Raw genomic sequence first — 23,699 nt, forward strand, 5'->3', positions numbered from 1 at the left:
CTCATTAATCTATTCAGACCTGTTCAAGCATCTTGGAAGTGTGCTGGACCATTGTTAGCTATGACTGAACAGCTGCTGACCCAGTATTGACACAGGGATAAATTATTCAGTGTGTCTTATTTGGGAATCCAAAGGCTTCATGATGAAACTTACCAAACTGTATTATGTCTCTGACATTCTGAGGTTTCATTATTGTGTCTTCAATTATTCACTAAGCCTGCTTGTTCACCTCCAGGCACCCTGATGGAGTTGCAGGCTGGTAGCAAAAAGCAGACAGTGTTTTCTGCTTTTTGTTCTTACAGCTTTTCTTGGTACCTTGTGAAGGAAATTTTCCTGTTGCACACTGTCTTAAACCTCTTGCCCAAGGTTAGTCAAATTTTTATAGATCACTTAAGGAGGAGAGGCCACAGCCATACTTATTGTCTGGAGATTTCCATAGCAAACTGATTATTACTAACTTTCTCCTTCCCTATAGAAGCAGCATAGTTTTTACCATGGCTACATTTATTCTGCAGGAATACTGCAGTGCTGCAGCCTGCCTGTTACTGGCCTGCCCTGGGCAAGGGCTTGGGCATGGTTGTCACTGGAGTGTGTGCAGGTATGTTCTATCATAAAATGTTCTCTCCTGCCCACCCCAGTTATTAGACCTAAGTACAGTTATGAGTAGAAGGAATAGGATGTTGGAATAAGGGTTTCCAGATGAAGCTGATGAGGGCAGCTTTCTGTCCATGGAAGAGAAACAGGGTAGTGCCTCTGCACTGAAAGCTGTCTGCAGCCTCCTGCACTCCTGTTCCTTTTTGCTGATACTTACGGGTTTACAGTGGAGACAATGAATTTGAGAAGCAAGACACTTTTGTGCTAGCAAAGGTGACTGTCCCCTATCAGCTGAGTGCTGGGACAGGTGCTCTCTTTGTTTCTCTGTTTGTTCCTTCTTCAAAGGCACCAGTGGATCAGCCTGGTAGGTTATTTGTTTTGTGGTTGTTGTAAGCAGCAGTGTGAAACCTCTGGGGGTCATGATGAGAACTACCTCTTTGTGCCAGTTTCCACTGTCTGAGGTCACTGCTGATGTGTGGGAGAAGGAATAGTCCCCAGTCCCTGAGCCATTCTGCCCTAAGTATGGCTCCTCTGTCTGAAGGATTTTACAATCTTAGAGCACAAACATTTCTATTTTTGGACTTACCTGTTGCAGTCCCACTGAAGAAGGACACCTGTTCTGCAGTCAGTCCAAATCCTGTTCTGATAACAAAACAGAGAAGTAGTAGGGCAGCTAAAATGGAACATGTTTAGCAGGAAAATAATTTACAATTGGCCAGTTTGATGGTACTTCTTGAACCTTTCAGGGCTGTTCAATAAAACTAGCAGTTTCCATAGCAACTACTAAATTACTCCGTGCTTCAGAGATCCATGATAAAAGAGGGGAGTCATTGTAAGGAAACATGGTGTTGCTGTTTCTCGCCTTTGCATTACAAAAGTAACGATCTGGCAAAACTTGCTAAATGTGACGCCCCTTCTGAAGAATTTTTCCCATGTGCGGCCAAAGGGGTTCATATATTTAGTACTTTTGCAGATTTGATTTTTTCCCCTTTCCCCCATCATCAGCTTTGTCCTTCATGGCCAGAGGGACTGCCTGAGCATAGACAAGAGACAGTGATCCAAGAGGCAGGACCCCGTGTCTGCAGTAGATGTGTGCTGGGCTTCCCTGTCATCCCCCTGAGCATGGGGTCCTTCTCTGGGGGCTGGGACCAGCTCTGTCCTGTGGGGTCCATGGCAGCTGCCTGTGTGTCAATATGGCACAAGTCACCGTTATCTTGTGCCTTTAGTACTGTGTATTTTGTCTTACTTTTGTCTTTTACTTTTGTGACTACTCTTGGATATTGTACTGTTCTGACTTTTTTTCTTCACTTGTTTCTGTTCTGAGGTAGGGATGTAGCTCAAGACTGTTTTTAGACCAGGAATACTAGGGAAATGGCTTCAGGGCTTGTTTGTTTGTTTGTTTATTTATTATTTAGTCTTGTGTCCAGATGTCATGATTTTTGTCATCTCCTGTAGTCTCACTGTGAGATGGCAATTGCAAATCTTTGTACAATGTTAGTTTAACCACCAGTCAGACTGCTGGGAGAAGAACTGTTGTCTGGACTGTATGGGGACTGCCTGTCAGCCCATGGTTGCTGCACTGGCTGATGTGGACCTGTGAAATACCACCGCTGGATTTGTGGTGAATGCCAAGCCTCGTGGCTACGGGCTGACCAGATGCTTTAATGTCTCATTTCTGGATTTTATTATGGTTTTTTAGTGTGATTCACCTAAACTCGCACGGCATGCCAGTGTGCAAAATGGAGAAATGCTGAAGAGGGAAGACAGTCAATTGAGCTGCAGATGAGTAATTTGAAGTGATATAATGAAACTCTGTGCTGGAACACTCAAGCTGAATAGAGAAGAGTTCTTGTGGTGGATGTCTTCCAGTTTAGGACATGAGTTTTAATAGTCCCTCTTTTTCCTTTGTACTGCTTCTTAATTTGTTTTTGCTTTTAAGGATATAGGAACAAATTGTAGCATATGTTTGTAAAATCTTGAGCTCTGCAAAGGTTCTCAACACTGACAGCATTGTTAGAATTGGGAGAATTGTGTAGAGATGCACACTGACAGCTAAACAGCAAATGTCAGTACAGTTTATATTGTGATAGTGATGCAATTATACTAAACACAAGGTACTGTGATATTAAAACCAGTCCTACCACTGCCCTAGATTTCACTGAATAGCCTACAGGTGTCATCTAATCAACTTATTCTAAGTTTTGTGTAATTCTTTATCTATTAGTCTCCAATAGTATCTTACCAATTGGTGTTCCTTCTATTTTTCTGTACAGGCTCAATGGGGCTTAGAGGAATTTTCCATTTCTGAGTAGTGTGGTTCCTGCCAGGGACACCTTGAAGGCAGGTAGAAGATAAGGCAGCTCTATTGCAGAGAGAATAAATTTGCCATATCTCTGCCTGTTCCTGGGGCAGGCTGCCAGTGGCAGTTCCAGTGCCAGCCCAGTGTATGGGCTGAGAAGGAAAACTGTGACCTGGGGCACAGCTGAGAGTCGGTGTGAGCAGGGGTGGGGACAGGCAGGCAGCGGGCGGTGTTTGTGCTGTGCTGCATGTGTTCTGAATTACAGCACATTCTTCCCTCTCCTCACATTCCTGAATCCCCACAGCAGAGATTTGTCCTGTGTTTTTCTCTATGATTTGGTGGTAAAGGAGTTACAAGGGGAAAGATTCAAGCTGGTGCTCAGCCCCAAGGAGCCATTCCCATGTGTTGTCCCCTTGGGCTGTCACAGGTGTCACTGGCCATGATGGGTGGGTGGGAGCGGGGGTGCTGGTGGGCACCAGCCCTCCCTCTGTCCAGGAAACCTTCTGCAGACTCAGGACAGGCAGATTAAATGCATCATAGATTATCTGTGCTATTTTTGGCATAATCTCCTGATCTGGCAAGCCATGGGAGTGTAGTGGTAAAAGCATTTTCTGTCCAGATAGCTGGTTGTCCAGGGTCTGAAGCAGACATGAGTGTAAAGGTATTTTGAATTTCCTCCCCTGTGTACAATGGAAGTCTTTGTCTAAAGCTAAGGCATTTTATTCAAGTTTTCCATGTTTGTTTGACAGTAGTTTTTCTACTCCAAATTCTTCTGATGCTGTTCCAGTTTCTATTCTTCTGTCTCTGTTGTCCAGTTACAAATGGGCCAGCAATTCATTACATAAATGAGTCTCTCTGAGTTTAAGTTTGGTGACAGAACTATCAGGGGACACTGGCACACTGTGTCAGTGCTGTGGTGGTGGTGGCTGGGGAACACCTGGGGGAAGGGGCTGTGCAGGGGTTGGCATAGAAGTTTGAGGGTGCCCGACCCTCAGCAGAGTGGGACCAAGCCAGGGTGGTTCCTGTTGCTGTACTCCTGTGGACAGCTGGGGAATCTGCCCGGGGCTGGGAGGTGGACATCCCTGTCATCTGCTGCCTGGAACACCAGGCTGGGGCTGCCAGTGTGCTGTCTGGATGTGACTCTGCTATGCCATGGCTCCAAACTGCCCGTTAATACCCCAGTTCTGGTTGTTTTAAAACATTTATAAACAGAATACCATCCTGCCCAGTAAAGAGTGTAACATGGGCTGCTGTTAGAAAAATCTTTGTACCCTGGAACTAAATCATATTCCAGAAGCATGAGCTCATGCTTCAGACTTAAAAGAGACTGTTGCAAGACCAGACTGAACTCTTGGGGCTGCTGCTTCCCTCTGTCTCTGCCCTCTGCAAGCGTTAAGTACGAGAGACACACTAAGGATCTGAATACTTTATTGTCATAGATTCTACAGGGGAAAGTGGTATGAGCCCAAGGAGTTGTACCAGATGCCATGAATGTTTGCCTAGATCCCTGATTCAAAAAATCTCAATAAGTAAAGCATTTAGTTGTTTTAGGCTTTCTTTACAGGGCTCTTTTCTATTTAGCAGAATCCTGGAAAATGTATAGGTCCCATTCTTATTCGTAAATGCTGTATGTTTACCTTCACTGCATGTTTGTAAGTAATTACAAACCAATTACTGTCACTCTGCCTAAGAGTTCTTGCATATTGATATTAGAAGGATTATTAAGCATTTTAGAATCCCTCTTGATATGAGCCATTTCAGTGATTGCATTTACATTCTAATCCTTCTTGAAAATTAAATATTCAGGGTCTAGACAGTGATCTAAGTGGGATCTCAGATGATGAAGATCAGAAAACTAACAAGTGTGTTTGCATTTGTGTTGGCTGGACACTGCAGCAGTCAGTCCAGGGGCAGGTCCTAGCAGGACAAAGAGAAATTCTCGTTGTGCATTAAATGGGCTGTAATAAACACAGATGAAAAGTACCAGCCTGTATATAAACTACTCTGGTTGATAACTTGAGCAGAATAAGTGGAACCCATGCTTGGTGTTGTAGAGTGATTGTGCCTGGTGAGGCAAGGAGTGACTGTGCTGCAGCCCAGCTGCCTCTGTAGAGCTGCTTCCTGTCAGGAGGGTTGTCTGGTGTGTTTTCCTCTTGTTCATACTTAGTTTTTGTAAAATTAAGGATTGGGAAAAGCATTGCAAAATTATATTCCTTACATCAAAACATGGTACACTCTGAAAAGGATGGAGCCAAAAGACAAGTCTAAAAAAATGAGGGGAGGGGGGCAAAATCTGGATGAGCTGGGGAGCCCAATTACCATGTGGATGGTCCTGTGCCAAGCGACTCTCGGTTGCTGCTGTTATCTGCTGCATGAGCAGCCTCTGGTATAGGGCCCATTTTATGCATGGCTTTGAAGTCTCAAGTGCCATATATATTTTCTACGTTAATTAATTAGAGTGATATATTTTTGTTTCCAGAAGATCAACAGTGCTTTCAATGGTTTAATGGATAAAAAGAACTAATTATTCCTTGTCCTCCTTCCCAAGGCATCTCTACTTAGCTGTGTGAAATCATTAACATGGCTGAAGTGAGGACTAGTTTTCCAGTGGACTCAGAAATTACTGTCTGAGGCTGCAGAGCTGATTTTACAGTAGATGCTCTGGCCAGACTGGCGCATGTGCTGGTAGCCACTGGCATGGATGTGGATCTGGAGATGGGAACAGCAGAGCACAGCTTGGAGCCTGCTAAGTCAGGGATAGATAAAAATAGTTCCCATTGAGGGAGATGCATCTAGTGCCAAATTTAAGCTGGGAGACACTTTTTTTGTTTAGTACCTTGTTCTTGGAAAGTGATGCAGAGATTAAAAAAATGAAAAAGATTGTTCCAGCTCTTTGTACTATATTGTGAATGCAAAGAGACCCAGATTAGGAAATACCTGCTGTTTATTTGTCCTGTGTTTGTTCTGCTTTCTCCTCTTGCTTTAATCCCCTTTAAAGGAATCAATATTTTTTCCTTACTTGAGATCACTGGAAATTTAATATAATTTTTCCTGTACAGTGAGTACTCTTCTATCTTCCAATAGTGTGATTAGAAACATAAAGTTTGCTGAGGCAGGGGAGGCCTCTGTCTGTGTCAGGAGTGCAGTGTCTCTACACGACTTGGTTCTTCAGCCACAGCTGCTGGCTCCCTGCCTTTCTTTTTCCTCTCCCCATCCAAAGTGTGATTCTCACCATTTCCTTTTAGCAGATTTTTTCTCTTGATATGGTGTCTTCATTCCAATGCTAAACTGACTTGTGAATGCCTCTTGAGGAGGAAATAGGTGACGTGAGTGCTTTTATTTATTTTGCTAAAGGTCCCTGGGGGACACAATGTGTAGAGAGTGTTCTGTATATACTGGAAACTGGAGGAGAAAGGAAGGAAGCGGCTTTTGCAGGAGAAAAATTGGCCAAAGTCTTCCTTTCAGTTGTGATTAATTGGTTTTTCTTTTGGGCTCTGAATGCTGTGTTTGTATTTAGATTAAGTGGTTTCCACAGGAGACTTCCGGGAATAGAGGTGGGGAGGAGATAAAAACACTTCCCAGAAGAGGTACTGCAATTGCACTTTGTGTATCTTGTCACTGTCTTGTTTTCCTCTGTCATCTGGAGTCTGTGGTGCCTCCTCTACTCAGAGCTGGGGGTCAGGACCCTCCTTTCTCATCAGTGAGGATATTCTTGGTGCTCTGGGTGGGGTGAGCAGGTGCTGAGGACCAGTGTCCTACTGCAGCCACGTCCTGGCTTGTGCAGAACCTCTTCCTGTAGCAAAGGCAGGGAGCTCCTGGGCTTTGAAGTGTAGATCATCGCTTAGGTGGCAGCTTGCTCACTGCCAGCAGGACTCATGCTTGATGGCCACTACACATTGTTAGTTCTTTGTTTTTTCTTTGATTTAAAGCTTCATGCTAGTAATCTAATTACCATTGAATTGAGTTGCCTGTACAGTAGCTTGTTTGGTTCAATAAGAACACATTTGTACTAAAGGCTAATGAAAAGAATTCTGCTTTCATCAAATTCATTAAAAGCAGTTCTACAATCAAAGCTTATTAATGGAAAAGAGATTAAGTAGTCATGTCTGTAAATTTCTCATGTCATTTCTGATTTTCCTTATCTCTGCCTCCCTGGACTGCATTACAAAAGTGTCTGAAAACTCTTAGGAGGTACTGGTTTGAGTATCAATTGGAGATGTATCCTCTTTAAGTAAGAGACCTGCACAGATGTATACTGAACATATCTTGATCACAGGTTCCTACTACAGATGGAGAGAAATAGTCTTATCTATGAAAGCTGTACTTGGATCCAATCTCAAGGAGCAATATTATGTTCTTAAAGCACTTTTTAAAAAATGCAAAACGTCTTTTGTTCTGACAGTTGGTGTGTTCTGAGTGTTTGGTTATAAGTGGGTAAGAATAAGTAATTGTCTAAGTCCAAGGGGAAGGCTTTGTCTTAATAGTAGTTACATCCTCAGCCCTGGAACAGTTCAGAGGCCTTGCAAAGGCTGAGACAGTTGTCTTGCTGAGGGAGGATGTGACTGGGTGGCAGTCACAAACCAGACTCTGGTGCTGAGTTTTTCTGATTATAGCCATTGTGACCAAAGAAGCCAGAATGTGGTCGTGTAGCTCAGCATCCACCAGCATGAGGTTGTGACTTTTACCAGTTAAGTAATTGGCATTTCTTCCTCTTGGGCTTTTCAGGCATACTTCCGACAGGGTGTGGCCCTTCAGTATCTTGGACGTCATGCAGATGCACTGGCAGCATTTGCCTCGGGACTGGCTCAAGATCCCAAGAGTCTTCAGCTCCTGGTTGGCATGGTCGAGGCAGCCATGAAATCTCCCATGCGAGGTAAGCACCAGCAGATTTTCTCAAGGATGGTGTTCAGCTGCTGAGGTACTTGGAGGTGGTGATTTTGGTCTGTGGGTGACTCTGCCATCATCTGAGATGGAGAGAACCTGGAGGCCTGAAGGGAAAAGGTTGCACGATTTGACTTCTCTGCTGAGTCAACAGTTGCTGAGGAAGGAGTCTGAAGTAGCAGGAGGAAAAAAATACTGATTCTGATTCAGTGGGACAGCAAGATGGTGATACCCAGCTTGAGGGGCACTGGAGATGAATCAGACTGGTGGTGTGCAGCAGTTACAATGAAGTCCTTGCTCCTTTGTCTTCTCTCTGGTACCAGTGCAGACAGAAATGTCTGTGCTACTGTAGACGTGGCTTTATTACTACTCCCACAATGCTCTGATTGTTGACCACAAGGAACAGAGCATCTTAAATACTCTGGCCAGTGTTTGCCCAGAAGAGCATCTCACCAGCTTTTCCATGGTACTAGTGTATCTTAAAACTGCATTTGTGAGAAGGCAAAAAGGATGCTCTGCTAATTTGCTTATGTTCAGGAAGGGTGTTGAAATCATAGGGACATTGAAGCCACATTAGCTGTACAGCATGTTGCCTGTCTTTCATAAGCTCCCCATTTCCAGGATTTTCCTCTTGGGAAGGAGGAGTTGTAGTTTCCACTTTCCTCTCTGTTGCTCTGTTTCTCTTGCAAGCTTTGTGTTGCATTGTCCTAATGGTATTCCCCAGGAGGGACCATGGCAGATCTCATCCTCAGCAGATGCTACTGGGGCCCCAGGGCTTCAGGGCCAAGAAGCACTGAAATGAAAAAATATCCCTGTTGGTGTTTCCTATTTTAGTGTCTTTCTATGTTGTCTACAATTAATTCATCTGGAAGTTTCTGTCCTCTATAGCAGTTACTTTGTGAATTTCATTTGATATCTAAAGGTACTGTGGCTTCTGCTTTAGAATGCCAGTGATGTGCTATTTCTGTGTAAGGCTCCCCAGATTTGTCTGGGTGATCTTGCTGTCCTATTGTGCTGCAGCACAATAGGACAGCAAGATCACCCAGACAAATCTGGGGAGCTGCTTCCTGCTATGCTTTTCAGTGTTGCTGCTTTCCAGTTTTCTCCCACTGACTGGTTTGGCAGACTTTAGGTTAGCCTTGCTTATGAAGTACTAGCTTTACTTTGGGAGCCTGTATCCACCATACTACTGTGAGGAGTATTCAGGATCTTGGTCCCACTGTGCTCAGCACAGTGCAAGCATGTAAGGAGTTGTGTGGTTCTGGTCCCCTATACAAGAGCTTGCTGTCTAGGAGGGACAGAGAATGTCTCTCTGGTGTGGTGTAAGGTCCCCTTTGGTTTCCACCAGGATAGTAGATTGTTTGAAGCCATGAATAAACTGATGTGAGTGATGGCTTCCAGAATATTTGTGTTCAGAGAAAGAAGAGGAACCATGAGAAAGGCAGAAAAGCTGCAGGTGTCTGTGGTGTGCTCAAGATTATTAAATGCAGGGAGCATGGGTCTGCAGTTCCTAGAGATGAAGGTGAACCTCCCCCAATAACTGAATCACTGTGCTTTCTGCAAGGAAAACATAAGCTTGCTGGTTGATCTGTCTTGGTATACTAGATATTAGATGATGCACTTGAGCCCTAAATTCCCATAATAAATATTGGTTTGCTTTGGGCTGTCTGGCTCTTAACTCACCTGTCATTTGGTTACCAAAAAATGAAGATGAGTTGTGGAGGTGATTTCTAGATGCAAATAACTTGGTATGTTGCCTTCATATTTGTATTTTAGGGTCCCTGGAGCCTACCTACCAACAACTGCAGAAGATGAAGCTGGACAAGAGCCCCTTCGTGGTGGTGTCTGTGATTGGCCAGGAGCTTCTCACCGCAGGCCACCACGGGGCCTCTGTGGTGGTTCTGGAGGCTGCCCTGAAGATAGGCACGTGCAGCCTAAAGCTGCGGGGATCCGTCTTCTCTGCACTGAGCAGTGCATACTGGTCCCTTGGGAACACGGAGAAAAGCACTGGATACATGCAGCAGGACTTGGACGTAGCCAAGACTTTAGGTAAGAGTTCTCGTTTCACTTACCTGAGTGCTGGATTGGTATAGATGGAGCAAATTAATAGCTGCTATTTATGGCATATCACTGAAATGCTCCGGTTTCTTTGGGATTTCACAGGCTGCTAATTCAAATCTGAAATTATTTCTCAGGTGTGCAGTCTTGAGGCTTGTGCAGCCCTTTTACCTGTGTTTGAGGGGATAGATGGTCAATTAATGTGCTAATGTTTTACAGTGTCCTGTAATTTTCTGGTGTCACATATGTGGGAAATGGTCTTATTATCCCTTATGTAAACCTGAGCTCAAAATCTTAAGTGAGTCTTAAATGAAGCAATCTGTTTTTTCAAGAATTAGATAGAAAAAGTTACTCGGTCTGAGCTTCTGAGGCAGTTGCCAGGGAGGGAACAAATCTGGAGTAAGACAATGGATGAACAGGAGAGGCTATTGTAGAAGTTTCTAAAGGCCAGCTGAGTTGCCTCTGCTGGAGGCTTCCAGCAACACCTTTGTTAGCTAACCTTTGTTTTGTTTGCACGTAACTCAGGTGACCAGACGGGAGAATGCCGAGCTCATGGAAATCTGGGCTCTGCATTCTTCTCCAAAGGAAATTACCGGGAGGCCCTTACTAACCACAGACATCAGCTGGTGCTCGCCATGAAACTCAAGGACAGAGAGGTAGGAAGCTTATTAAACAGGTTGAATTGGGAATCAACACTGTGTGGTTTTCTAAGAGACACGAGCATGTCAAGAAGCCTGAGCATGTTATTCTTCCTCTCTCTCCCTTCCTATTGGTTTGCCCATAGTGCATGGGCTCTAGGGGCTGAGTAGTGTCCATTCAACATCTCTTCAACTGAGCCCTGGCTGTCATCAGCCCTTCTTCTCCCTGTGATACAGGTGTTACTGACTCCAACTCGATTAGGGTGCATCCGGTGTTTTTGACTTTTCCAGACCAGGAGTGAGCTAGCTTTCCTGTCTTGAATATTCACATGAAATACACTTTCTTCAAAAAGTACTGAAAAGAAAGAGTCAACACAGACCTGAGAATACAGTGTTGTGTGAAGTGTCAGGGTTGGTTAGACTGAACCTGATTTGCCATGACCATTTACCATTCAATGCTTGAGGTGATGTGCTGGGCTCCCTGCCAGGACAGGAAAGCATTCTATGTGGAGTGAAGAGCCTGTCCCAAGCAAAAGTTCACTTCAGACAGAGAACAATAATTTTAGTGCAAATTACAGATTCCAGTGATGATACCCACCCCCCTGTAACTGGCAAAAGAGAAGGCTTGTGGCTGGCATGGTAGGTGAAGGGAGCAGCTGGAAGCAGTGGGGCAGGTGTGGATTCATGTGATCTTGGGTAGTTTTGGTGAGATCTCAAACCTGGGAGGGATCAGTTTCCCACTGATAAGTCATTAAAAATATCCATTGGGATTAGCTGAGTGCTTTACTGAAGTGTTATTTTATAGTTTAAACACCAAGTAAGCCTTGGAAAGATGCATCTGTCAGTAGATTGTGGAAGGACTAACGGGAAGGGACTTGCTAGAGATTTTAATTATTATTTTACCAGCTGGAAAGCATCCTGAGTCACTTGTGGTTTCCTTGTTTCTGTTCATATGGAGCAGAAAAGCTGTTGCTTATCATTGGTTTTAGAGTTTTCTTGATCAGGGGTCCCTGTTGTTGCTAAGAATCTACTCAAAATAGTGCTCCTCCTCTGTGGTGTTCCTGTGATCAGCAGATCCCCTGTGGTGGGCAGGGACTGAAGGAGGTGGCAGGAGCTGGTGTTGGTAGGTGGCACCAGGGCAGCTGTGAGCCCCATGTGCTGCTGCACTTGACTGGCTTCAGGCTGCAGGGCTACACAGATCCCAAGGGTCCCTCTGGGAGGAATCCAGGGAATGAGGGCTAGTCGTGATAGTCCTTAGTTTAGGACACATCTGGGCACATAATTAACAGTTATTGACAACAAATGACTACTTGGTTGAGGGAGAGAGCTGAGCTGCTTGGATTTCCTGTAGGATGTAACCACAGGAAATTAATTTGGCGCTTTCTGATGACATCATCTTGACCACAGAGCTTCCTCTCAACAAAAAGCTGTTTTTCTTGGCCTCCTTTGCAGACATTTTTATAATGCAAATGTTATAAAGTTGCAGTAGTGCTGATGTGAATTCCACCAGAAGGGAATTTGGTGTGCGGCTGTAGTGAGGTAATTGTTTGACCTCCAGCTGTACAGAGAATTGGCTCAGAAGTAGAAAGTGCTGCTCTGTATGGGGCTCTGCCCTGGAGGAGCTGCTGGAGCTAACGCTTGTTCCAGGGGCTTCTGCTGGGCTGTGTCACCCAAGGGTCTGGCTGCAGCACTGTGGGCAGGCAGGGAGAGCAGGAATGTTGCCCAGGGCTCTGTGCTCCCACTGACAGGAGCTTTGGAGTGTTTCTCTGCTTAAGGTGCAGCTCCTCTTACATGCACCATATCATACCCAGCACAGGGTGTCTCCATGAGCATACTTGGCTCTGACCATTGTCTGCAGCAGGAAGGTCTGCTTGGCAATCAGACTAATAAACTAGATTTTACAGTCTCAAGATGTTTTTTTTTTAAATGATTGGAGGTGTAGACGAGAGTTCGTGTTTGGTGCAGATTTTTTTCAGAAAGGTTGACTATTTGCAGGAGAAGAGGATAGTGGAGATGATGATTAGAACTGTGTGGTTAAGTGGCATAGAAGAAAGGTGTTTACTAAGCAGGCTTTTGTGGGTTTTTTCTGACTTGCTTTTGCATGTCTATGAAAGTTTCTGCATGGTAGGGGAAACATGAGAATGCAGAAATTCCCATTCTAAGGAGTAACCATGGGCTCAAAGCCCAGGAGACTGAAGAAGCCAGTTGGGTGCTACACTTTCTACTGCAGAGAGAGCATTGCCATGGAGCTGACTGTGGGGAGAGGCCTTTGCTGGGAGCAGAGGACTGTCATGATTGAAGGCTGTCAGGGAAAGCAGACTGCTGTCCCTCTCTGGAGCAACGTTAGTGAAATATTATTGCTGTGACAGACATAATCAGTGTCTGGATTCGGTTGGGAATCTGCAGATTCTGCAACTGTCTGAACATACTTTGTGTGCAGCTCAGCCGCTGGTGGTTATTTTGGTTTGCAATTCTAGTAGTTTTTCCTTTAAAGCATGTCTGAGCCATCTTTGAAACACAGCATAAAGCTCCTACATTTTGTTAGCTACAGCTACTTACTGTCAGGCTGTGCGGGTCAGGAAAGATTGAATTTCACTTTCTTAGTTCCAGAAGGAGATGCAGAAGGAAAGATAGATCATTCCTCCCTGCTGAAATCCGTAAATTCTGTACAGCCAAGGTTTTCTGTCCCTTCCTGAAGGGAAGAGGAAATGCTTTCCAGGTGTCCTTCCTGCCGTGCTTTGTCTCTACAAGCCATATCTTTGGTAAATAGCAAAGGTGTAAGTATTTAGCCTTTTGTCTGAACTCCATGTGTGCATTGTGGTACAGAGCAAAATAATTCTTTTTTTTTATGTTCCTTGCCAATCATTTTAGAATTATCTATTCTGCTGAGTTAGATAAGGAAAAAGAGTGAAAACCAGTCTGAGTTAGAATCATAACAACTGTCCTTCAGGAGTGACTCTGTTCTTCCTAAAATGTGGGCAGTGGGGCCCTCGGATGTGCTCTGAGCTGCCCTGCTCTGGGATGGCTCTGCAGAGGCTGGGGTGCTGCTGGTGATGTGACCTGCTCACCCTTGGTGCCACAAGCTGAATGGCTCCAATCAGATGTGTCGGTATCGGCTCTGGCTCACACTTTAACAAGGTGTGTTTGTGCCCCTGGCTGAACTTCTTTCTGAACAAGTGATTCAAGAACTTGTCCAAAATGGAGAGTGCCTCCCAGGCTGCCTGCCCACATCCGTTCTTCCTAAGAATGATTTCTGTGTTTGGACTGTGCTGGCAGCTACAAGGCTTCTGCCAGAGGTGAAATTACAACTGTTGGCCCTTCAATTGAGAGGGTGCCTCTGCTTGCAATTGTGCTGCAGGTTTGGCTGGGCACATGAGCCTGTGCAACCCTTCCTCTCTGGAGAAACCATCATGGGGCACGTGTGTGAAGTGAGCTCATCAGAACATGTGCAGCTGATTAGTGGTGGGCCAGGTTCCCCTGCTGTTTACCTTGTCAGGCATCCAGAGTACTTCCACAGCTGTGTTCTCCTTGGTTCTCAGTGCTGCAGCCGAGGGAGAGCAGAGCTCAGCAACCAGCACAGCTTTTCCTCATGGCAATGCCAGGGCCTGGGCTGTACCACTGAACTTCAGTTCTGTCTGGTCTGTAGCCATCTTCCATGAGCTGGCATCTCAGGAAGCCTTCCAGGATGGCCTGTGTGTCTGGTGGGATGTGTTGGTCTGTTACTACCCTGTTGCATTTCCCAGTCACAGCCTTAGCTTAAAATGAATTAAACGTTGTGTGTGTGTATTTTTCTTAAAATTGCTTAGATTTTAATTGTTCTCAAACTTTAAGAGAATTTGAGAAGTGTAGGCAGTGAAGACTCTTCTGGTTAGCTAGCACATCCTTGTAAAATCTCATTTATATTAGGTTCTGACCTCTGTAGCACATCTTTGGGAAAATAGAAAGTACACCCATACCTTCCATATTGCACAGTGAAACAGGCATTTTCTGTGTCTGCCTGGTTTTTAACTGCTGCCAAGAAGCCCCTTCTGTTTACCCGTCTGCTCATTTATCGTTCATTACTTGGCTGCACAGCAGTCAGCTGCTCCTATTCTACACAGAATTATGCTCTGCATGGGCTGTCATTCATGGGAGTGATCCTTTATCATTGCCAAGGGGCTTTCAGGTGGTTTAAAATGTGATTTCTGATAGGGCAAACTTCATCTCTTTCCCATTGAAAATTCTGAAGTGATCATCACCTGGTCACTTGCTTCATGATTTGTACTTCATTATCATCAGGCTCAGATGCAGTGCCAAGAATCAGATCTGTTCATTAACTGCAGCTCGAGGCAGTCCCTAGCAGTTTCTCTGCCCATGGCATGAGTGTGGGGCTCAGCAATATGAAGAGGTTGTCTGTCTCTGTGGCTGCCAGATTTCTCAGAAAGGAAAAATCTGAAGATCTTATTACTGCAGTTATCTTGTTAAATTTGCAAACAGTCTAGAAAATGAGGACAGGATATAAATACCTCACAAATGAGAACTGGAAAGAGTCTTCAGGCTAAAGCAATTTGTCATGCATGGAAACATTGACTAAGATGTCAGAAACAGGCTGTGGAGGCTAAGTGGGAAAGTAGAACTTGCTGCAGTAAGCAACAAAGCTTTGCAGAAAATGATCAGAGGACATGTTTGTTTCTCTTCATTTTCTGTCCCTTTTCCTCTTCTGTAGTGAAGCCACTGTTTCAAAATAACGTAAGTATCTGTCTGCCAGAAATGGATTATCTGCTGCCTTTAGCAACATAGACTTGAAATAAGAGGTGAACATCCTTACTTCTTACAGCTTTATCACATCAGACTGGAATTCCAGAATCAAGGAACAGGCCAAGGAGAGCTTTGCTAATTGATAATCTATTTTAGTGGTTAATGCAGCAACTGCTAATATAAGTACAAGAATAACAAATTCAGCTTGTGAGCACTGCTGCTGCATTAAACAGCAAATAGCTTTCATTTCCTGAGCTTTTCAAGAGAAGAAATTGGAAATTGTATGAGAGCTTTTGTTCAGAAGTTATTCTTTGTTACCAATGCCACAAGAACATCAAGAGGCTACAGCCTGCTGCATAAACACTGTGCATATGTGTTGTGGGGATGGTAACTTTGCAGAAGTGTCCTCCTGTTCTTGTGTCAAAAAACACCCAGTGTTTTATCAAAAATGTCAAGCAATGCGGAAAGAAATGGTAAACATTGGTGCATCTATATTCATAAACATTTTTAGTGCAAGGGATTATGTCTTCACTCTTGTTTCTCCATTATGCTTTCTGGTTTTATCTGGGGATCTTTTGAGTTCAGTAGATGCTTGCAATAAACTGAAACAAGTTGGGTTTTGATTCAGCCTCTGTATGAGAAGCAGCTTTCCAAATTCCATACTATCATGCTGTGCTATCCTTTGCCTCATTGATTTCAGCCTCTCATTGCTTTTTAGGCGTCAGGACCAAACTCTCTCATGCCCTGGTGAGGAGTTGCTTTCTTGGAGGAGGATCAACTGCATTCTAAGGAAACACTTGCCATATGAGTTTGTGTGCCTTCTAGGGTGCTAGCACCGCATTATGTTTAAACTGAGTTATCTGTGTGGCTGGGAGGATGAGTTCATTAATGTGAGCAACCGTCTTACTTGAGCATCAAGTAGCTGAATTTATATAAGGGAGCATAAATTTTTTGTCTTTCTCTCTTTAACAGTTCTTTTTAGAGAAAGTCAGCTTGACTAGAATCACACAGGTTTGTCTAGTTCAGATGTGATAGGATTAAGCAGAATTAAGGGAAGTCTGACTAGCGCAGGAAATTTGGAAATGCACTAGAAGGCCATATGCTTTCTTTTGTTTGGACTTGTGACTGAAGTAGGAAATGTAATACTTCCTGAGGATCTCCTTTAAATGTCCCCACTTGACCTTCACAGCACATGGATTTTAGCTGAAAGAAGTGCAGTCTTCTGGTTTTACTTACCTCTCACAGTATCTGAAAAACATAGCACTCTACTGAGGCCTGTATTCAACTGTAGTAAAAGAAATGAAGCAGAAAACTTGTGCAAGAGCTTAAACTTGGGGAACGATGCTCTTTGGGTTTTCATGAGACACACCTCAGACAGGGCTTCCCCATATTGAGTTTCCAGTGAAGTGGTATCCAGCTTTATGAGCAAGAGTAGTGCAAGGATTAGCACAGGTCAGCTGTAGGAGTTAGAGGTTTCTTTGCCTGCCCAAGGAGCTTCTCTGGGTTCTATCAGATCTAAGTTTGCAAAGTGCTGGCTTTATCCAGGTCTGGCTTTGACCAGGGCATGAGTCACTTCTGTGTCACCACCTCAGAGGAGCTTGTGGTTTTAAATGAGGGCTTCTTCTCTTGTATCATCACCAAAAATGTCAAGTCAGCCATCCTCCCTAAAGTGATTCCACGCAGAAACCTTTTAGATCATGCACAGAAAACCACCAAATTTTGTCTACTTGGGATAAAGCTATAGGAGTCCCAGGAGATGCTTAGTCTTGATGCTGAGGTCTGCTTTGTGGTGTTCGTGGGCTGGTGTATTTTTTATGTCTTTCTTTTCTTTATGGAATGAGAATTCAGTGTTGCAGAGCAGCAGTTCAGAAACAATCTTTGAAGCTGCCCTCCCCTGTCACCTCCAAAAATACCCTCAATGAACCAGGAAACCTTTGCTTGCATTCCAGAGCAAGATCATGCACACGAGGAACTATGTTGGCTTTTGAAAGGAGTGTATTGCTCTCTGTCCTGAGTGCAGATGTTATGAATATGCATGGCTGATATTTTGGATACAGCTTCACTGCATCTGAAGGATCAGGCACTGCTGTTAACACATGCCCAGAGGGAGACTGGAAGCAAAAACAGCGTGCAGGAGCACGTTGCAGCCAGGCTTTTAAATTACACAAATGCTTAGTCTGTGCCTGTTATTTCCCCACCTTGGCTGTAAAACCTTTATCTCTGATCAATCCTAATTGGTGTCTGTGGAAATTGAGGCTGCCTTATAGTGAGCTACTAGGCAGAGCATTTTCACCTTGCCCATTTTAGAATTATACAGTGTGCTCATTTAAGGAGGCTGCACAATCTATTAAAGAATTGTTTAAATGTAACATAACTGGGAAATGACTATTCTCTGGCAAAGGTGAAACGCGTCTCTCCAAGTCACCAGGTCCCTGGTCGTTCTCATTCTGTGATGCATGTCTGCTTAACATCAGACTCGTTACCTTATTCAGATGAAAAACCTATGCTGGCTGTTGCTCTCAAGAAAAAGTAATTAGAAGCCTTTTTCAGAGCTCCCTTCTGTGCATCAGCTCAGTGGCAGAAGAATCTGCTTTCTATTAAAGTGATAAATTGCATAATTGGAGGTGTAAGCAACCCCCACTGTAAAATTTGTCTTTGTCAGATATATGAAGTATTGATTTTCTTTGTTTGCTGATGCAAAACACCACTAGTAGGAAGCTGTAGCCTCCTCTCACCCTGCTACCAAGCAGAGATTCATGCTAGCACATCTGGAGTCTGTTTCATGTGTCAGCCTTGTACTCTCACTGCAATGTTTTGACTCTTCTGCCACTGCATATAGGAGAACTCCTGCCCTGCCAGCCACATAAAATTCCCAGTGGATCCTATTATGCAGAGGATTTTATTAAGTATACAGTGATGAATTTATCTTCTGGAATCCTATTACTAACCCCTGAAATGAGTCATTGATGTTCCCCAGCAGATGTAATCACCAAATTGTTCCTAAACACTGCTTTAATGTCAAGCTTCATAGTCTTTCCACTGATTGCCCTCAGGAGCACAAGGACAGCACTGATCGTTCTCTTGTGGCAGAAGATATGCTGCATGCAGCCAGCCACAGGAAGCCAGAAGTGCCATCAGCTCTGCTCCTGCATACTCCAGGATGATTGAGGAATAATTCTCTTGGAGCACTTGTATTTGTTAACAGTGAAAACTGCTGCAGAATAAAGCATCTGGGGAGTGTTGGTGTGCAGGCTGTGTCAGAGGGTAGTGGCAGCCATCCTGCAGCTGTCTGTCTGTGTGAGCAGCAGCTGAGCCTTTGTGAACAGCCTTGTCTTTCTAATTGGGTTGGGCTATTTCTTGTCAGCCCTTTACCCTCATGGTTTTTTTGTCTCCTACTATTTTAGGTTCTTTTCTTGTTCCTCTTGTGTAAGAGAAGCCCAAGGAACCATTTGGCCATGTGGCAGCATGTTCAGTAGCTTTGTCTGCAGCCTGGCACTATGTCACTAGAGAGCTGCAGCTAGCTGCTCCTCCTCTCTGATCTGTGGTAATTATAGCAGCAAAGCAACTTATTTCTAGTTCATTATAGCACATATAATATAACACTGGCAGCATGAAATCCAGTGTTGCCCTTTGAGGCCATCTGTGGGACCAAGCCCAAGGCCTCCCTGTCCCACTGTCAGGTGCAGAGGTAAGTGGCATGGTGGGGATGCTGCTGGGGGCTTCCCAACTGCTGCTGCTCTGCCACTGCTGTTCTTCCATTGCCACTTGCATTGGATGAAGTTCTTTTTTAACACTAAGTGAAAAAAATTAAGACATTTTGAATTCCGGCAGTTCTCCTATTGTAATTAAGCTGTCTGAAAGGATGCCTCGGGGAGCACAAATGCAGCTTGGCTATTTACAGGGCTGGCCAAGAGAGAAATTCCTTGTAAGTTCTCTATCTTATAACCTGTAAGCTGTGTTTAATCTGTCATCTCAGGTTCTTCTATCAGAAAAGATGGTTTCCATATTAATTAGAATCAGCACAGTGTGTTTACAGTTACTCATTGTGGAAATATTGTTGAGATAATCCTGCTAATCACAAAAATAATTTATCACCTATGCTAACTGCCTTTTGCTCTGGCCTATAGATCTTCCTGACTTGGCATTACCAACTTCATTGGTAGAACAGGGTTATGCCAGTTTGAATAGCAAGGACAAGCATCCTGAGATACTCTATCACCATCTCAGATGGAAGGCTGGACTGGATCTTCCCTGAGGTGGGATGCTAGGGAGGGGTTGAGACAGATCTCTGTTCAGTCACTCACCCTGACTGTTTTTTTCTGGAGGTTTGGGAAGGATGGCTCTTGTGGAACTGGGTCACAGCAGCAGCTGGGTAGCAAAGGAAATGAACATGCAGAGTCCATGGAGGACTTGGGGTCAGGGCTTTGGAGGGAACAGCCATGCTGAGGCAGCAGATGTGCATTAGGCAGAAGGAACACATCCCTGCTCCTGGCTCCTTGCCCTGCTTTCCATCTGCCTATGCTCTGTCTCTGCTAGATGGAAGGGAGGCCTGTGTTCTGGTAGATGCAGTGGGCAAAAGAATCTGATTCTCAGCTAGTTTGTCTTGTTAAATAGAGCTGTTCCTCAGTGGTAGGAACTCAATTTTTCTAACAGCCATATTTATTCAGGATGTCCCCAAGGGACAGAGGCTCCACCTGCTGAAATACTGTTTTCTTTGCTGCAATCCCAAGGTTGTTTGGGGCTCAGTAATCAGTGATGATGTGCTAAAAGGACCATGGTGCTGTACATATAAGAACTGTGCTCTTCAGAGTATGGTGTGACAGGCTAAGGAGAAGTTAGTGAAGATGTTGGTGACTGCACACTGGCTTACTGTTGTTGAAAGATAAGCAGCAGAGGCATCTCCCTTCTCCCACCTAAGTGCTGGCTGCAAGCGTGCGAGTTTTCCAGTAGTGGGTATTCTATGGCTGTTAGGTCTGGAAAGAAGAGACTGCAGAGTCCTCATGGTGGCTCAGCCTGCAGCATGGCTATGGCAAGTTACAGGTTCTGCTGCTGGTCTCTGACAGTGCATTGCCCCACAAGGTCTCAGGAGTCTGTTGCTTTGATGTGAGCTTGCTGGGTGGAAGATGGAACAGGGCAAGCATTCATTTGTGATGTTCTCTGGGGGTGAATATCATTATCTGTCTGCTTTCTGAAGAGCTGCTGTATACAAGATTGTTTGCTATGTTAGTATCTTGGAGTAGACAATAAAGTAGTCATGAGAGGTGACCTGAGCTGTGGCCGCCTATGGGGGAAGTGCTGACTTGTTTCTGTCAATACTTGAACTTACTTTTTCTCTCTCGTCCCTGCAGGCAGCATCCTCAGCACTGAGCAGTCTGGGCCACGTGTACACAGCCATTGGCGACTACCCAAATGCCCTGGCCAGCCACAAGCAGTGTGTCCTCCTTGCGAAGCAGTCCAAAGATGAGCTCTCTGAAGCACGGGAGCTGGGCAACATGGGAGCAGTGTACATTGCAATGGGGGATTTTGAAAATGCAGTGCAGTGCCATGAACAACATCTGAAGATTGCCAAGGAGTTGGGAAACAAGCGTGAGGAAGCTCGAGCCTACAGCAACCTCGGCAGTGCTTACCACTACCGGAGAAACTTCGACAAAGCCATGTCCTACCACAACTATGTGTTGGAGCTGGCCCAGGAGCTGGCTGAGAAGGCCATTGAGATGCGAGCTTATGCTGGCTTGGGCCATGCAGCTAGGTGTATGCAGGACCTGGAGAGGGCTAAGCAGTACCATGAAGAACAGTTGCACATTGCTGAGAGCCTGCAGGACCGAGCTGCTGAAGGCAGAGCCTCCTCCAATCTAGGTAAGGCCCTGACATGGAGTAGAATTTGTTAGGGAATGCCGTCACTATACAGCTGCTGCCAGGATGCAGGAGGTTTGCTGTGTGCTGTCATCTTAGTTACCCAATTTTACCAGATTGTCTTCATAAATTCAACAGACACTTGACAGATTGTGTGCTGAGTTAATGTGTCCCATGCTCAATTACTAACCTGCTCAGGAAGGCACCAGAAAGCACAAGCTTGTGGCCATGGCAAGGTACAGTGCATTTGAAGAGCCATTCCAGTGCCAGAAATAAATCTTGTACAAAGGCAGGAAGTGATGTGTTTTATTACCTGGATATTTCTTTGGGAGCTTGTCAGCTAAGTGTGCCAGTATATTGCTGACTTGTAAGTCAGGAGATATGTGGGTCAAATCCTAACTAAGCATATTTTTGGAATGTACACATCAGAGTAATACAGTGTAGGAGTCTCATGCTCTAAGAAGCAACACTGGCAACCTGCTGGCAGGCTGGGAAGGACAGACTTACATCAAAGTGAACTCCATTCCTGCTGCTGCTTCACAGTGCCAGACATGGAAATGATCAGAGATGTGTTTCCATCACTGCTGATGTTCCAGCTGTCGTTAAGGATGTGCTCTCAGCTGGCAGGGAGTGGCAGACAGGGCTGATGCTGGTATAGCAAAATAAGTGTTTGCTGGCAGCCTCTGAATCTCAGCACTTCAGAGCCACCCCACATTGTAAATTAGCTTCTGTTTCTGCTTGGCACTCGGCACTTGGTTCATTTGTAGATGCTAATTGCACTCTGATGTTATCAACGGCAGGTAATTGAAAAGGGCTTGATGAATTACTTAATTTCTGTTAACAGTTGAGTCTTCAGGAGCTGAATGAAGAAGATATGGTGAACTGGAGAAAATGAAACAGTCTTAGTTTTCTAATAAGTCTTTCGAAACTCATTCTTTACACAAATTAGAGCAAATGTGTGAGGCAGAATGGGTTTGTGAGGCAGAAGTGCCTGTGGCATGCTTAGCATTAGAGAGCAGTAAGCATTGATAGTAATTCTGTTAGTGTGACAGAGCTCCCCATGGGCAAGAGGGCTGGGAGAATGAAGCCTTGCATCTGGCTTCCTCCTAACATTTATGTAAGGGCTTTTGCAGAGAGCAACAGTACATGCATCTAACAAAGGACACAGTGTACATCCTCCATCTGGGCTGTCTGTGTGGGGCTGGGGGTCTGCTGATCTGTGACAGGGACTGAGGGGCCCATGGGGAGGCAAGGTCCTTGGATTGTCTAAGCAGAGATCAGGACGAGATGTAAACTTTGGGTCCTTGGCTGGGGAGATAGAGACATTGTCCTTGGCTGTGCCCAGGAACACACTGGCATCCCAGCTCACGGTCAGGACTGAGGTGAAGTGTGCTTTGTTCCCAGTGGAAGCTGACCAGTGGGTGTGCAGGCTGTTCTGCTGGCACAGTTACTGTAGCATTCAAGTTCTGTAGCATTTCTTCTGCCTGTTTGTTGGATGTAGTCTCTGTGATTGCTGCTCATTGTCAAAAAAAACCAACCAAAAAACAACCCAGCAATCTTGTACAGAAATGTTGAATCAAGATGGGCTTAGCAGTTCTCTGCAAGTGCCAATGCTCCCTGTAGTTGCACTGCATCACTGCAGAATGAAAAAAGCACTGCTGCAAACGAAAGCAACTTGCTTTTGTTCTTCAACCTTCATGGTACTCACTTGCAGTTTAAATTCTCTCACTGTTTTACTGGCTCAGAATCAATCAAACTGGGACTAGAAAAGGAATCTTAATATCATTATTAATTTTACAGCAGCTTTGTATTTAATGATGCTTTCAGCATGTAGTTCCAGAAATTTTTGGAGGGGAAAAAATAAGTGTTTCAGTGCAGCAGAGAATATTTTTCTTGTGTTGAATTTAAGCCTAAATATAACTTTTGGTGGGTCTGCTGACTCAGCCACTATACACTTTGTATTAGAATAGTTTTCCTAGCTTCTGAGTGCAGGATCTCACATTTCAACTGTTATTTGGCTATATTCTTACATCTTCTCTGTCAGAGTGAAGTTATACTGCAGAAAGAATATACAGTTCTTGTTGAGAAAGTCTATTACTGTTGTTTAAAATGTATCCAGTACCAATTAAAAAGTCAAGTCTTAATTGTCTCTTTCATCTAATCCACATACAAAACAAAACCTCATCAAAATAACTACGCTGCCAGGCAAAAAAGAAGTATCTTAAATGTGTGTTTCCAAGCCAGAATGTTAGAGTTGGCCTCTTTGCTGAAGCAACAGAAACTTTCTGTTTGCGTTTCTCTGATATCGATGGAAAGCTCTCTTAAGTGTACTGTCTAGTGCTGAGCAAGACAGTCATGGACCCTAACACAGCCCAGCTGCTGTTGTGCTCTGCAGAGAAATGGAATGCACTCTGTGACTTGGTAAGCAGAAGGTAATGGACTGAGGGCAAATCCCAAGTTATCAAGCCCTTTACATCATGGAGATGTGGAGTTTAACCAGAGGTCTCGGATTGTCAACCTTTGCAAAGCAGACAGTTTTCCAAATGCCAAGGCTCTGTGTAGGGAGCTGGCTCTGCAGCCTCTGCAGCTCTTAAGAGTTGCCATTGCAGTGGAGAGAGGACACTTCAGCTTATTAATAA

The 23,699-nt window shown here is 44.5% G+C and overlaps 1 protein-coding gene across 2 annotated transcripts in view; it reads left to right on the plus strand.

Moving 5' to 3' along the window:
• Positions 1-23,699, plus strand: part of TTC28 (tetratricopeptide repeat domain 28) — a 109,204-nt gene that overhangs the window by 46,256 nt on the left and 39,249 nt on the right. For both annotated transcript variants that reach the window (XR_003988242.1, XM_030460919.1), the window contains exons 3-6: positions 7,619-7,766; positions 9,551-9,823; positions 10,358-10,488; positions 20,556-21,063. Coding sequence is in view for 1 of the 2 variants with exons in the window: in XM_030460919.1 (XP_030316779.1) it covers positions 7,619-7,766; positions 9,551-9,823; positions 10,358-10,488; positions 20,556-21,063 (1,060 nt within the window). In the remaining variant the exon portion in view is untranslated. The remainder of the gene's footprint in view (positions 1-7,618; positions 7,767-9,550; positions 9,824-10,357; positions 10,489-20,555; positions 21,064-23,699) is intronic.

This window comes from Calypte anna, chromosome 15, assembly GCF_003957555.1.
Source record: "Calypte anna isolate BGI_N300 chromosome 15, bCalAnn1_v1.p, whole genome shotgun sequence".
Taxonomy (NCBI): domain Eukaryota; kingdom Metazoa; phylum Chordata; class Aves; order Apodiformes; family Trochilidae; genus Calypte; species Calypte anna.